The following is a 17,088-nucleotide window of genomic DNA, read 5'->3' on the forward strand; positions in this document are numbered from 1 at the left end:
CCACTCCCCAAGTTATCCATAAAGATTAAGGACAGTTCAAAAAAAGTGCCTACCCCCAAACAATGTGGATTTTTTCCTTCACTCTTAGCTTTCTTAACTGCATCAAGAAATAAGTACATAAATCTGGGGGGGAAATAAACCTCACTAACCTTTTTCCCCCAAGTCAACTTCTTCTGCCCTAATCATCATCTGAAAATACATCACTCCCACTAGCACTTTACAACTTACCAAATACCTTCTGTTACAAAATACTGCCATTGATATCATCTCATAGACAGGAAACTCGGGCCCATAAGTGAAATGAATCACCCAAGATTATGCAGAGAGTAAGTGAACAGCCAGAAACCCTGGCCACTTGAACTCCAAATCCAATACTCCACTACGGTTATGTGGTTGCTGCAGTCCGGGACATGGGAGGTACTTGATAAATACTTGCACAGTGATTCACTCTCTTTCTCAGGTCTGTAGGCTGGTCTCTGACCCCCGGCCAGAGCCAGACCACACGGCCTCAAGCCAAGACAACTGCAGCAGGCTTCATTCTAGTCCCAATTCTCTCCCCATCCATCTCAGGCTCACAGAATGCATTAGAGGAGAGCTTCAGGGGTCATGGAGAACAGTTGTTCCCAAATGCTAGACCCTGGACTGGTGCTTATCCATGACCAACAGTTTTCACTCATTGGTGCTGAATAATACAAATAATCTTAGAGAAGATTAAATCATTATTATTATTAATAATACTATGAATAATTAATTGGTTAAAAAAAACCTTATGTCTTAATAGCTTGCTTTGCCCTCCTTGGGCAAGCTCCAACAACTAACACCTGTAGCATTACTGGGAAAAACAGCTATTTGAAGCCCTCGTGGAAGACAGAAGCCAGAGAGGGCACAGCCACTTATTCAGGCAGCTTCTAATTCTAATTCCCTTTGAACACTCTCTAGTCTTGTATCTTTGAGCCAGAAGACACTGATTGTTGAGATGACAAAGCCTGGAAGTCAGATTAACACAGCTTTTAGAGAGAGTGTGGGTAGGAGTACTGATGAGGCTGTAGAGCTGAGATCAGATCTTCTTTTATTACTGAGATTGCTCACAAATTTTACCCAATCCATAGCCTTTCTATACAGGAAGGATTCAGAGAGACGTGGGCTTTTATGGGGGTCCCTGACTCACTTATTATTCAACCAGCAGAGAGGACACAGCTTCATGCATGGAGACCAGCCTCCAGTGGGGTCTTAGCTGCAGAAGGGACTTCCAGGACCTCTGAGTTCAGAAGAGGTAAGGAACTAGTTGAGTCATTTATTCATTTTTTTTGAACTACAAACATTTCAAGTGAATGCCAAAAGAAGGAAGAGGCCAGCTCTTTAAAAAGTAACTCTAACGTGCTAGAGCACAGACAAAAGAGGAGTGGATTGGAATCTGTGTAGTGGAGGAAATCTTAGATCTCACCCATTCTCGAGTCTGACTCTTTAATCGTGGGTCTAACTTAGGATAACATTTTACTCTAGAGATCATATTTACCTTAAAGAATTAAGTAGACAGATGTGTTATCTGGGATTTGAAACATAAGCTAGGAGAACTAGCTCTCTTTACCTAGCTGTCTCATCTATAAGGTAGACAGGTGGACTTTGCCTGATAAAGACTGGAGTTGACCAGTTAGCCTTTACAGCTCCTTCTTAAATTCATTTCTTAGAGTTAGAAAACCCAGGTTTTTGCATCCCAGCATTACCATTAGTAACAGAGTCAGTAAGTGTAATCCAACTAACTCAATCCATCTTCAGCTTCTCTATCTGCAAAGTAAGTAATAACACCTACCTCATAGGATTTTCGTATGAATTAAATGAGATGGCTGGCCTAAAAGCATGTGATCGACATTTAGTAGATTCTAATGATGTATGTAGACAGCAATCAAATAGAGTCAATATCTTAAATAGAATTTAGTAAGTGTCTCAGAAAAGAAATTTAGTATGTGTCTTTAATATTTCAAACTGCTTTCATGAGTATAATAATGTTTCAACTTACTTCAAAAACTTAAGGTGGATTGATGGATGGATAGAAAGACAGATGGATATATTCATGATAAACCAAGTACAGTAAAATCTTAATGGCAGAATCCAAGTCATGGTACTAAGTGTTCGTTGTAAAATTCTTTCAACTTTTCTGTATGTTTGAAAATTTTGATAATAAAATGTTGGGGGAAAATGGCTTTCACAATCTCTTACACGGGGTCTTAGACTTGGGAGCTCCTTGAGATAAAGGATGCTCTTAGCTTCCACCTTGCCTTTCCATCACCAGACACAGTGCCTCCCTCATAATAGTTACTAAAGGAATGTTTCACTGATTAAATGAATATATCCTTACAATATCAGAACAGTTCTTCTCATTTTCGAGACCACTGAACAAACAAACAAGCAAAAAGTAAAACCAACCCACATGTTCAGAGAAATGAGATTTATTTACCCCTCCAGAAGAGGGGTCTTGCATCTTTTCTGACTTCTGGCCTGTCTCCTCCCTTTTCCCAATTAACATCTACATAGCCTGGGCTCCAGATTTCCAAGCTGACAGTTGACCTCAACAAAGTCGATTGTGCTAATGAGTTCTTATATCATAGCACACATTAAACACATTGCCTTTTTTACTGTCTTTTCTAAAGACAGTATCTTCCTCCAATAGGTGTGAGCTCCATTTTAATCATTGTGATAAAATAACTTTGTTCAATTTCTGTTTTATATTGAATAATACCATGTAGGGATAAAGCCAGCCAAACTTAGTAATCTTTCTCTCACCTGTCTGGTTACACTGAAAATGCCTAGAGTAGATCGCATCCCTACACAGTGGTCAGGATGGTTGGCAGCATGAAGCTGGGCACGTGGGCTCTGCTACTACAGCCCTAAGTCTGGCTCTGACCAGGAAACAGGAACTCATTTAGCAAATATTTCCTAAATGTTTTTAACACCAAGAATTGTGTTTGGGTCAGGGTGTACAACATCCAAGTATGGAGAGAGAGATTTGGTCCCTGTTCTTACGGAGCCAAGAATCCACCAACCTAAATGAGGAAGGAACACGGTGCAGCAGGGAGAAAAAACAAAAGACAGGATTTAAAGCCAAAAGGACCTCCATGAAGACCCAATCCTGATACCTGTGGACAACTCACTGCATCTCTTTGAAGCTTTAAAGCCTATAAAATGTAGCAAATAGTAATATTTAACTTGCAAATCCATGTCATCATCGATCAAATAAAGAAAACACATATACAAGTCTGCTATAAGCCATAAAGTAAAATGCAAAATATAGCACTGTAATAATAGTTGACATTTATTAAATGTTATTACGGATCATCACGCTAAGTCCCTTTTTTAAGATTTTTGGTCTGTTTTTTAAAATGATTTTGTTGGACTCTAAAACTAAAAGAATACAGCACCTATATGGCATCAATCAAATACGCAAATGCAGGATGAGAGGGATTCACTGTGCAGGTCGTGAAGGCAGCCCATCAGCCTCGACACTCCATATACTCAGTTATGAGCCCAGTTTATGGGAAGACCACCCTGGAGAGAAAATCCACGACAGATGACCTAACAACAGCTGACGATCCTGTCTGCGGTGCTCAAAGGCGGGGAATCTGGTACGAAAGTAACAGAGCCCTGGTAAAAACATTCTAAAGAGAGCTTGCTTGATTCAGTTGATGCATCTTGGATTTTGTTGCAGGGGGCGAGGGAAGCGAGTATCTTAAAGGGGTTAGTCACCTCTATGTCCAAAGAAGCAGGGAAGGCGTTACTTCGCTTCACTCACAAAATAAGTTGTGACTCAAGGTAACAGACTGCAGCCAATGGGTGGCTCTGGGGTGAAGAGGAGGAGTAATGTTCCAAACTTCCTTTTCCACAACAGGGAAGAGAAAATACACTTGTGCTCAATGGGCAGTGGATCTTTACTTTGGAACTATCAGACAGACACACCCAGCAATAAAAAATGGCATGCTAAATGATTTAGTATGTTCATCCATCCATCCATTAAAATATTTATTGAGTGACTAGTGTTAGATGCTAAGCAGTGCCCTAGACACCAGGCATACAGAGATAAATGAGGTGCAATATAGTGTAGTAATTAATAATTTTCAGAGTAGAGGTAAGGAGAGGATGTCACGGGGGACAGAGGGCAGGACTCTAATCAACACTCAATGGAGAAAGTCAAGGAAGGCTTCCTGGAGTTTGAAGAACTAGTATCAGCTTTCCCAAGTGAAGAAAGAAATGATTATATGTTAGCCAGGCAGAAGGAAGATCTCAGCATAGACCCAGAGGTGTAAGAGAATATGGGTATGGTATCCTTAGAGCCACTGACCAAGAAATTCACCATCTGGAAAGTCTTTCCATTTCTCTAAGCATTTTGTATAGGGAAAGTAATGATGGATTCCTTAAGCAAATTTCCACAGCCTGGGTCTCAAATCCAAGTGCCTAGAAGGGCAGTGCTGGAAAAGGAAATGAGTGAAGCAGTCTGGGTGGGGTCTGCTGTGAAATGAAGGACACTCCTTCTCAAGGGCGCAGCCCCTACTCAGCTCTGGCAGATTCTAGCCACATGGGAATGTGAACCCAGGACTGCCAAGTCCTTTCGTTATTTTTTTCTAGAGAAGCAGGAAAATCTGGATTTTTATGTGAAATGTCTTAGTTTTTAAACACTGGAAACTAATTCAAAAAAAGAACTTTTTTTTTTTCCTAGCACAGGGTGGGTCCAACAAAGCCCATCTGGGGACCAGATTCAGCGTGTGAGCTGCTAGCCTATAACCACACGTGGGCAAAAACAAGCACGCTTTGAGCAAAGGCAGTGAGGGCCAACGGGGCTGGAGGCAGGCTGGACCTGGGGAGAACCCTGGGTCAACCACTCACTTGTTGTATAGCTTTGGGGAAGCTATTTAAGCTCTCTAGGTCTTGTTTTCCTCATCAATATGAGGGGATAATAATACTGTGTCACTAAAGGACTTAGATGACATCCTGCACATGAAGTCCCTCATACGGCACTTTTTAGGAAAACAAGTCCAAGAAGAAAAAAAATCCCATGCTAAATAATGAAGTATTGTCAACCAGAAAGGTTAGCTGGGACTAACAAGATCATTTTTTAATGGGAAATTACTAAGAAGTAATAAAAGCATGAGCATTGTGCTCTAACAGTAGCGAACTATCCCAACCATCCATAGTGTCTCATTGTCGCTTTTTGTATATACAGCCAGTCTTTTTTTCCCTACTGGAAATTTCTTAAAACAAATGCATTTATAAGACTGCACAGCCCTGGAATTGTTTTCCCTTTAACGTTATAGAGTAAATTTTGTTGTTGCTATACAAATATTTATTATCTACCCAGTATGTGGCAAAAGAACTTTTTTCATATATATATATATATATATATATATATATATATATATATATGTATTTATGTATACACACACATACATTTATGGAAGTATAGTTAGCTTACAATGTGCAATTTCTGGTGTACGGTATAACGCTTCAGTCATACACAAACATACGTATATTCGTTTTCATATTCCGGATTTTTTTTTGAAGTCATAAAACAGATCATGTCACATCCATGCTTAAAATCCATCAACCATTTCCCACTGCTCTTGGAATAAAATCCAAATTCCTGACCAGGACCTCAAGGCCGTGCAGATCTGGCCCCTGGTCACTTCTCCAACCCTCCTCCTGCCACTTTCTGCCTGGCTCGTCCCCCACCGGCCCTGCTGACCTCCTATGCTGATCTCACAGGTGCTTTCCTCCCCTCAGTGAATCTGCTGCTCCCTCTTCCTGAAAATCTCATCATTCTTGTCAACCAAAACCTCCCAAGAGAACACACTAGCTATGCCAGTTCTGTTCAAGTGCATTTTTCCTTCATAGCCTTTTCCAGAAAGCAAAACCACTCCGTATATATATTTGCCTCTTGTCTATTTTCTCCCTCGCTCCACTAGAGTCTAAGTTCCCAGAAACCTACCCAGGGCACTCATCTGTCTTGCTCATTTTGGCATCCCCAGTGCCCAACATAGTGCCCATCACGTAGGAGACACTCAACTAATACTTTCCAAATGAAAAAGATGAACCCACCACCCACAGTTCCCAGCCTCAGATTCTCCTGAAGCTGTTGCTTACAAGTCTCTTCCCTAAACTAGTTTATTCAAACCCTGCAAGGCAAACACTTGAAGAGGCGCTAGAGTGAAATGGTGATAAACTCATACTGCAGGTCTGAAATGCTACGGTTCAAACCCTAGTTTTGCCACTTATTAGCTGAATAATCTTAGGCAAGCTGTTTAACATCTCTGAGGCTCTTTTGTCATCTGTAAAAGATGAGACTTACTTCATAGGGTGGTTGTGGGGATTAGATGAGTTTAACACGGATAAAAATGCTTAGAAAAGTGCTATAAATATAACAGGCACAAGACACACTTTAGCTACTGTTTTCATCTGTTTCCTTATTATGTTCTTATTGCTTAGTCCAGTAACACTGTAATTTACTGAAGGCAGAGACCACCTCTGGGTTCCCAGAGTGAACTGCACAGATCCTGCTAGGAGGCGGATGGGGATGGAGCTGTTGTATGGCCCTTGATGCCTTGAGGTACGTATACTTATATGGTATGAGACTAGGAGTAAGCCATTTCACTTTTTTGAGCCTCAGTTTCCTCACTTATAAAAAGAGAGAATATCTATCCCACAAGACTAGTATAAAGATTAAATAAAATAATGCTTGTGGAATAAAATAATTCTGGGACTGAAAGCATCGGTGAATTTTAGGGGAAACGAGTAGCGGGTATTCAGTAAATTGATCTGTTTTGCAGCTCAAAGCTAACTGCCTTCTGGTACAGGTATTACACACAGGATGTGGATGATTCAAATAAATGAACAACTCTAAAAGCATGTTTTATACTCTTCTACTGTCTATTTTCTGTGATTGTCTCTGACAACTTTGTGGTCATTTTTTGATGCTTTCCCTAGCTACTATTCAAACAGGAAAAACATACCACTCATTGTAGCCAAATACATGAAATAAGATATTCTAGTGTTTAAAATTCTCTAGATTGACGGTAGGATGTTACTGGCAAGCCCATCAGTAGACATAAAAATTTTTAAACACAATGGAAGTGAGAATTAAACTACTATTTGAATATCTACTGTATGAGATATTTTATAAACATCTGACTAAATTACAATAATTCTACAAGGCTGATATTATTAACATCATTGTGCAGCTAAGCATGATGAGACTCAGAGAAGTTGATACAGCCTAAGGTTGCAAAATTGGTAAACAGTGGAGAAAGATTTAGATGCAAGTGTGTTTGTCTTCAAATCCTGTACTTTTTTTTTGTTGTTACAGAACAGTGTTCTATCTTCTAAAGTTCCTCATTACCTTGTATTAAGTTCTATTGTTATGATCTGATAAATAATATCAGACCAGATATTATTATATCAGACTATGAATGGAATTTAAAGCCAGAGTAAATAACAGAGAAAGAATGAAGTTTCCACCATATGCCATCAGAAAAGATATGGTGAATTTACAAGAAAGGAACTTACACTGTTTATCTTTCATAAAGTTTAAAGATGAGAAACCTAAAGAGAATAAATGATACTGTATCATCAAGAAGAATGAACAAGTAAGGCCAGTCAAGGCACTAAAAATGAGCTAGAGCAAGCCCTTCATTGTACAGAAGGAACGAGAACCAGGATTTCCTAAAGTCTAATAGAGTTTTCTTTTCAATAGTTCCTATTGCAAAGTATTCAACTGATATCTTCCATAGGTAGCAGGAAGTTATCAAGCCACTTCTCTGGGCATCCAAACTCCCAGGTTCCTCCCAAGAATCTACATACACAGGAAAAAGTAAATTAGAACCAATCAGAATCATTTACTCATTTTCCCAATATGTTATCAGGGAAACAGAAGCAGACGGGCATGGACTAGGGATGTGAAAAGGGCACAAATATTTTCTAAACCCATCAAAGAAATCCTCTGACATTCCAGCCAGTTGGTTCCAGACCTTTGGAATGAACAATGAAAATTGCAAACTATAAAATGATTAGCTTTCTGCTCTGCTGACAATGGCAAAAAGAGGAAATGTGTTAAAAGACAGATTGGAGTATCTCCATGCATACCCTACAAGCCAGTTAATTATCTTCCATTAACATTGAGCTGTCAGGATTGGCATCAGCCCATTAACTTTTCTGACCTTCCTCAGTCTGCACCTTGTTACCCTACAAAGTTTCATGTTTATAAAGATAGGAGACTCCAGCTGTTCCAGCCTGACAGAATTTAATTTACATTTGGCCTTCATTAAGATGAGAGTCAGAATCATTGAGACCAAATGGAAAAGCCAGACTGCTGGGGGTTATGAAAAATTCAAATGGCATTTTTCCTTTTATCTAACAATTCTTATTAAGGAGACATACATCAACCTAAAACACATAAACCTTAAATGTTAAAGGACATGATTAAAATTCCATATTGCAGAACTAGGACCCAAGTGACTTTGCCCAAGAGCTACAGTGGTCCTAGGACATCATTTCTGTCTGTGGGGAAGTCTGAACTCCAAATTCTGTCCAACCCCTTCTGACATCTGATCCCAGGCTAAGGACAAGGAGCACATGAATGACAGCAATATTGAAATGAGCGGTCAGCTCTGACACCTCCATCTAGCTCACTGCGCATGGCCAATCAGCCTCAATGTCCTGCTGACGTCAACTCCCAACAATGCTGGAACCCATCTCCTCTCCTAATTCAGGTCTCATCACTTCTCACCTGGAGAACTGCAATAGCCCCTCATTAGGCCACTCAAATCATTCAAAAACTATTTATTGAGTGTCTATTATGTGCCAGGCATTTGATTATGGATAGAGACACAACAATGAACAAAATGGATATAATCTCCATCCTCCTGTGGATTACAAGGGTTGGAGGGAGAGAGCTTTACACAAATCATTATACAAATTGTCGTATCATTACAATTTATGAAAGATTCAATGAAGTAAAGTAAAGAGTACAATGACAAGAGGCCTCTGATTTATTTGAGAGTCAGGAAAGGCTTTTCTATGGATGTGACAATAAAGCTGAGACCTACATGATGAGTTAGAATCAATGGTGAGTAGAAGGAAGAACATTCAAGCAGAAGGCACAGCATCACAGCATAGTCAAGACCAGGGGTCAGCAAACATTTTCTCTAACAGTCCAGAGATTAAATATTTTCAGCTTTGCAGGCCATGCAGTCCTTCTCAAAAGCACAGCTCTGCCACTGCAGTGGGAAAGCACCATAGACAGTACATAAATGAATGAGTGTGGCTGGGTTTCAATAAAACTCTATTTATGGCCACTAACATTTTAATTTTATATCATTTTTACAAGTCACAAAATATTACTCTTCTTTTGATTCTTTTTCAAAAATCTGAAAGTGTAAAACCCATTTTTAGCTCCCAGGACACCCCAAAACAGGCTGCAGGCCAGATCTAGCCCACAACCTTGTTCTGCCATCCCCTAGTCAAGACACCGAGGTAGCAAAGAGCTGGTGTGTTTGAGGCACCTGAGTGGGTCCCCGTGGATGGATCAGAGTGAGCAAAATGAGGGACACACTGTAAGCAGAGGGGAAGGGTGGGGAAATGACATCATATACCATCTTCTGAGCCATGTTACAAATTTTAGAGTTTATCCTAAGAGCAAAGAAAGGCCAACTAAGTGCTGTAATCAGGAAAGTAAGAAAACTGATTCTTACTCCCTCCCATACACACTGTCTCATCCCTAATCCAATTGCTTTACCCTTCAAGCCAAAGATATTTAAGACAATTCCCCCTGGACTAACAACCATCAACTAATCTCTATCACCAAATAAGCCTTTAACAAACTGAGCCTGGGGTACTCACCCGGCCTTCTTCCCAACTACACTCACGGAGGTATCCCAGGCTCTTGTCCTGGAACCAACAGCCTTACCATAATGAACCACGGTCTCTCTAGAATATCCTTTCTGTCTTCTTCCCTACTAGGCAAAATCTCCGCTTGTATCTTTGAGACAGGAGGTATGGGGGCAGGGCACAACCATTACAAGAATGACACAGCAATTAGCACCAAGATGGCAGAAGATTCAATTCCCAGCAGACGCTGAGGCCCGAGATGGCAGGAGATTTGACTTCTAGCAGACCTTGAGGTTCATTATATGTTCATTGTAATACATTAGCATGGTAAATGGCACTCCTACAGGCACCATGACAGTTCCCAGGGTCACCACAAAAGGTCCAAAAATGGGTGGTGGCCCAACTCCTGGGAATTGTCCCCTTCCCCAAAGTAGCTGGAATAATCCTCCCACTTGTTAGCATATGAAGTTACTGAGTCCATAAAGACTAACAACCCTGTACCTCATGGCTGCTTTCCCTCCTAAGATAGCCCACATTCTGCTTATGGAGTATGTATTTCTTTGAATAAATCTACTTTCACTCAACTATGGCTCACTCTTAAATTCTTTCCTACCCAAAGCCAGGGATGCTCACTTGACAGGGTGCATCCTAGGGACTCAACTGAGACCTGGGACACGGCAATTTTCTCTCACCCCATTTTTCCTGTAACATCTTGAGGATCATCTCAAGTAACTTGTCCAGAAAGCAAATTATTTTCCCCCAAAGCACTTTGCATTTTCCTGTGCTTAGTTCATCTTCTGATGGCTCTGGCTCTATGTGTCTCTACACCTTATGTTCCCCCCAACATTGTCCCCAGGGGACACTGTGCCTCTCAAGGGTAAAGATGAGTCCTCTTCATGCCCATGTCCCCAGTGCCTGACCATACTGCTGGTTCAAAGCAGGACTTTAGTTAAGATTTGGCAAATTAAAGAATAAAGAGTAAACATGGCAGCCCACTGAACTTAGCACAGAGCCTCAGGTTCTGACTTTGAACGTGCTGTTGAACAGCTATTCAACCTGACGTACTTTTCTGGGCCTCAGTTTCCCATAACCCCTCTAAAAAGAATGTACTGTTTCCTAATTCTCCACAGATGGATGTTTTCAAGATACAAGCCTTTAGCATTGAAAGTGGTTTTGTAAGTCTGCAGGCCAGCAACATCAGCATCACCTGGGAGCTTGTTAGAAACGCAAATTCTCAGTTCCCACTGCCTGGCTACTAAATCAGAATCTGCAGTTTAACAAGATCTCCAGGTGATTCATTTACACATTAAAGTTTGTGAGCCATAAGCCATACTGGCAGGCTTTAAGGAGAAGACGTGAAAACTGATTTTAGAAGTAGCTTGGATTTTGAACTTGCAATCACAGTAAAACCAAAGGAATTCTCAGCAAGGATTCTTGTGCATGCTTATCAAAAGATAAAAATAAATTTTAAAAAATTTTAAAAACAGATCTGAGGCTCAACCTTCAGGTAGTTAAATATAGGATATATAGTGAGGCACTGTTTAGAGCCTTATTCCGCAAATTCTGAAATGGAATTGATTAGATAGATGGATGAATGGATAGTCAGTCTTAGGTTATAATCACTGCCACTAAATCGAGAACTTAATTATTTTCTATGGCTTTATTTAGTACAGGTGATCTCAGGTGCACAGGTAAATATCCTGACAGGTTCATACTGGATGTATATTTAGATCTCCTGGGATATACAGCCCAGAGCTGGGTATGAAGCAGGTGCTCAATAAGACTCTGATACTGTACCAGTGACCACCTGCCCCATCCTCACTTAATTCAGAATAGCTCTTCCTTACCTGTGGCCAAGAAGGGTGATATATCCAACCCATTTGTTCTTTTGCACCATATTTAGACTGACCTGAAGAATACCACCACCCTTGTTCCTGGTCCTTCCTGAGGTACATGCTTTACAGAAGGATTTTAATATTGCATAACTAACGGGATGAGCTGGGATTTGGAGAACAGTAGATACAGGTTTAAATTCTGGCTCTATCATCTGGGAAAATCATATAACCTTCTCTCTCAGCCTCAGTTTCCCACGCAATCTACTAGGCAGAGCTTGTTAGGATTAAATCATTCAAAGCCTATAGAACACAAGAGTGGAGGCAGTGCAGAGCACTTCTATACTCTGATATGTATTTCAGGGTGTTTTTGGATCAAGCTTTCAAATGGATCCAGTGCAACCCTCTCACTTTATACATGGAAAGAGTGAGGCCTGGTGTGAGAATTGCTTTGCCCAAAGTCACACAGTGTGTGAGTGTGAGGTGTTGGTGGTATAGTGGTGAGCACAGCTGCCTTCCCAAGTCATACAGCGTGATGTTAGTAGAGTCAGAATTAGGATCCTGAAATCCCCAATTCCTAAAACACTCTATGTTTCCTAACTCTCCACACGTATAGAAATCTTCCTGCAAATTAAAACTCGCAAAATAGCTCAATATACTAAACAAATAAAAGCCAAGCCTGCCTTGATTATTGATGCCCGTTTTGCTTATCTCTCTTCCGCCCCATGGTGGCAATCCACAAACACCTCAGCACAAGGGTGCTTCCCCCAGCCCTAGCCCACACCTGTGAAATTGAAGACTCAGCCCACCTGAAACCTCAAAGCCAGTAAATGAATCACGCTGGGTCTCACCATTAGATGGAGTCCCTCCTCACCAGACCACCTAGGGGTTTTCAAGTCCCTGAGTTCCCAGAAGACTTGAACTTTCTCACACATCCATCTCTACTGTGAACCAAGAAGCTGACATCACCATTCTCCTCACTTCATAAATAATCCTAACATCTGGAAATGGGAACCACCTGCAAGTGCTCTGTCCAGAGATCACCTTATCACACAAGGACATGGAAACTCAAGTTCAGGTGAGATGAGAAAGGTTTTCCTTAAAATGCTACCAAGGACAAAGATTACTCACTGGGGACTACAAGTATGCAGAGAAAGAAGGTTCTGGTCAGAGAAAGTTCTGCCGCTTTCTAATTGGAATGGTAATTAACCTCTCTGAACTTTGGTACAGTACTGGATATTAAGAGAACCAATTTTGGAATCAGCCATTTTTAGATCCAAATCCTGGTTCTGCTGTATACTTATTGAGTCACTTTGGGTGAGTTGACAAATCTCTTATTAACTTTAGCTTTCACAAAACAGACAAAAGGAAAAAAACTACTTTATCAGGTTGCTGCTAAGATTCAGAGAGATAATCTGTGTCAAATACTCATCGCAGTGACTTGCATGAGTTAAGTATATAAAAGCACAATGATTTAACTATGACCTAAACAATAAAGAGGGAACAAACTTCCTCAGAGACTTGCTGGAAAAATCAAACATTCCAGACTTCAGCAGGGTGCCTGGTACCAATAGATTCAATAGATGGAATCCTCTGCTATTATTAGCAATCCCTCCTCAACCCTTTGCACTTACCTCTTTTAGCCACAGAAGCTTCGGGGCCTGCATTTCCACAGACATCACGCCCCCGACGTACTGCAGGACGCTGTGCTTGGTTTCATTGATCCTGTGGACCTGACTGACCGCCCGGTGGTCCAGCCACATGATGATGTTTTGATGTGAATTCCCTAGAAAAAACAGGGGAGATGAGGACACAGGCGCATCCTTACCCCTGTAAGTCAAGGGGGCATTTACATATTCCCAAGTGCAGAGACCTGCACAAGTATGTACATAAGTTCATACATCAACAACGAACAAGTGAAAGGGCCACCTCCAACACTGACTAGTACATTCTACCCAAACCTCGAATTTCCCCTCAAGAGATGTGCTCTTTGAATACAGTCCCAGGGTCTCCTCCAAAAACAAGTCAAGGTCCACTGGTTAATTATATTATCATTCACTCTATTAATTGTATTGTTATTCATTCTCTCAACTTTTCCCCCTCCTTTCCTTTCCCTTCTATTCTAGAAAAACTTTACTGGGTATATACTTAAGAAAAGAGCTTCTGAAATAAGCCTAAAACAATACTTCAGCTTTTTAAGGGATGTCTCCTTTAAATATGGACAAGTATTTCAGTGGTGTAATACACCATACACATCTACACAACGACTTTTATCTGCTTATATTCCCACTTCCTCTAGGCACTTTAATTAAAATTAGTTAATTTAAGTGCTTTATCCTCCCTCTTTTGGTTTGTTTGGTGGAGCAGGAAGTCTTGGAATTTTTTTCCATTTTGGAACAAGGCAGACCTGATGGGAAATGCTCTTTCAGTATAGGCAGTGATATTGAGAAAGTTATCTAATTTTTCTTAGCCTATCTATAAAATGGGGATAACAGCACCTAGTAGCATACAAGGATTAATTGGGACTTTTCATTCATTGAACAAGAGATAATGTGCATATGGGATATGGCATGTACCTGTCACTTAGTAGGCCCTTTAGAGAAATAAATCACAGAAATCAGAATTTAAAACCAGCTAGAAAAGGAGCATGCACAGTGCCCCTCACATCCTACCTCTACCATCCTGCAGCCACACGGGAACCAATCACTCCTCTACCCCTTCCCCAGCCTTTCCTAATGCATCACACACTGATGGCCAAACCAGCATTCTTTTTACAGCCCTCTGCTTCCTTGGATGGCAAAATGCAGAGAAAAGCAATGAACATACCTGGGAGATTATAAACAGGAAAGATAAAAGGGATCCAAGAGTAATTGAGCCAGGTACTCCACAGATTATTTGTTGGCAAAATAATTACAGCAATTATATAATTTTGCTAAGAACAAGTGTTTATAATGCCGTGTATGTGTGTGTGTGTGTGTGTGTGTGTCCCCAGCCCTGTGCTAAACACTGTACACACATTATCTCATTTAATCCTCAAAACAACTTTGAGATCTAGGCCATTCTCAATGACAAATTGACTCCAAGGCTAAAGACATGCCTGCTAACTCACAGCTGGGAAAAGCACAAAGTGTGCTTTGAGAGTAGATCCATGCAGAGGATAGATAAATAAATTAAAACAAATTTAAACTTGAGCTACACATGTTAACATGAATAATGACACCAACTGGGATATTTTTAAACACCATATATATTGTTTGTTGTTGCTAGTGTACACACATGTGGTAGAAGCACAGAAGAAATGTGTTTGTGAACACGGACTACAGCAGAGAGGTCACCTGCTGGGCAGAGGGGTGGGGGAGGGGGAAGGCAGGGACTGAAGCTTCAAGTGATTCTTTTTTAAAAAAAATAGGACTTATGGCAAATATAGCAAAACTTCACCTGTTTATCCTCAGTAGCATGTACTGAAGAGGTGGCTATCTTATTTTCCTTACTCTTGCATATCTTTGAAAAAGAATTTTTAAAACTTACAGAAAAAACATCAACCTAAGACATCTAGGTCTAAATTAGATCATCAGTTTGAGATCTGCAGGTACTAACTACTATACATAAAATGGATAAACAGTAAGTTTTTTCTGTATAGCACAGGTAACTACATTCAATATTTTGTGGTAAACTATAATGGAAAAGAATATGAAAATGAATATATGTATGTATACATACAACTGAAACATTACGCTGTACACCAGAAACTGACACATTGTAAACTGCCAATATGTCAATAAAAATAAATAATAAAAAAATTAGATCCTCATCATCATAATGAGTCAAGAACTCAGTCACTGGTTTGCCTACCTGAAGAGATTTCAGGTCCCTCCAAAACTCCTCAAAAAATAGTAACACTTTGAAAATAAGGGAAAGTACCTGAAACCTTCCATAGGTATGTCTAAGACTTTCTTAAAACAGCTGATTCTACTGTATAACGAAAGTGCTTAAACCTCTGGTTTCTCCTGGGACAGCTTTACAAATACTGAGTCCAGGTTCCATTCCAGAAGCATCATGGAATCAGAATGTGGGTGTGTAGGCACACATGCAGATGTGCAAACACACACACATGGGGGGACAGTATCAGTATCACTTCTTAAATATTGTACAGAATGTATCTGCCACTGCTTCAAGACAAAAACATCTGTTGCTAAACTTTCAACTATAAAGACAGACTGATCAGCTACTACTGCCTCTACATGTAGAGGCTCTCAGGATGACACAAAGAGAATTGTGCAGAATCAATTACTTTATTATCTTTATTATGATTATTCATTAATAATGTTCATTATAGACAATAATCTGGAAGCTCATCTTTTTTTTTCCAGTTCTTGCAGAAAATCACAAATAAATGACTCCACTGAAAGTTCATTTACTCTTTTATTGAGCACCTGCTACATGCCAGGCACGGTGCTGGGATATCAAGAAGGTGCTACAGTCTCTCTCCCATGGAGCATGTGGTTAAGTGGAAAAAAGCAGTCTGTCGGGTGTGATGATGATGACTGTCAGAATCCTGAACATCCAGAGGAGGAGAAGCATGGAGAAAATCCCAGTGAGTGGAGCCTGAGGCTGCACAAAGAACATCCAAGAGGCAGGAAAGCTTTAGATTAGTTCTGAAAATGACTGGCTGCTGGTGAGCCAGGTGAAGACAGAGTGAAGGGGCAGGAGTCACCCAATAGAGATCACACGTGAAACAGAGCACAGACCCAAGGAGGTGTCATATTTTAAGAGAAGTGGAAACAATCTGGTAGAGCAGAAGTTGGGATACATAGCCAGTCTACCTTAGGGCAGATTATTCACCCATGTGTTCATTCAATTAATACTGTGAATATCCCACAGGAGGCGTTCCAGGGATACTTGGAGGAAATGACTATAATTCAGCAAAACCATCTAAATATATTAGGTTTCTGCTGCAGAGCAGCCTAGGTAGTCACTTCCTCCCTGACCCTAAATTACCACCCTTGTTCCCTCTCCCTCCCAAGAGCGCCTGTGGCTGGAATGATTCAACCAGATTTACAGTCTGAGTTTGCAGAGGTAGGACACATACAGCAATGGCACCAATGTCCAACCCAGTGCTGATCTAATCTTCAAAGGAAGAAAGACAAAATAAGAAAAGGCTAACAATGAGACTATTTTATCCTGTAAATCAGTGTTCTTAAACTATTGTACTTAATTTACTTGAGATTTTTTTTTCATTTTTTTGGCTATCATCTTAAAGATGGTAAGTTTTGTCAGTCTTGTGAGTTTGGTTTTAATGGTGATGGTTAATTCCCTGATCCTACTCCCTGCTCCTCATGAATTACTCCAATTAACCAATCAAGAACTGGTCACTTTCAGGTAGGCAGAA

The 17,088-nt window shown here is 40.4% G+C and overlaps 1 protein-coding gene across 8 annotated transcripts in view; it reads right to left on the bottom strand.

Annotated features, from left to right (window-relative positions):
* FGGY (FGGY carbohydrate kinase domain containing) overlaps positions 1 to 17,088 on the bottom strand; it is a 389,879-nt gene that overhangs the window by 338,900 nt on the left and 33,891 nt on the right. For all 8 annotated transcript variants that reach the window (XR_012079073.1, XR_012079071.1, XR_012079072.1 and 5 more), the window contains exon 4: positions 13,334 to 13,485. Coding sequence is in view for 5 of the 8 variants with exons in the window: in XM_072974343.1 (XP_072830444.1) it covers positions 13,334 to 13,485 (152 nt within the window). In the remaining 3 variants the exon portion in view is untranslated. The remainder of the gene's footprint in view (positions 1 to 13,333; positions 13,486 to 17,088) is intronic.

This window comes from Vicugna pacos, chromosome 13 (assembly GCF_048564905.1).
Source record: "Vicugna pacos chromosome 13, VicPac4, whole genome shotgun sequence".
Taxonomy (NCBI): Eukaryota; Metazoa; Chordata; class Mammalia; order Artiodactyla; family Camelidae; genus Vicugna; species Vicugna pacos.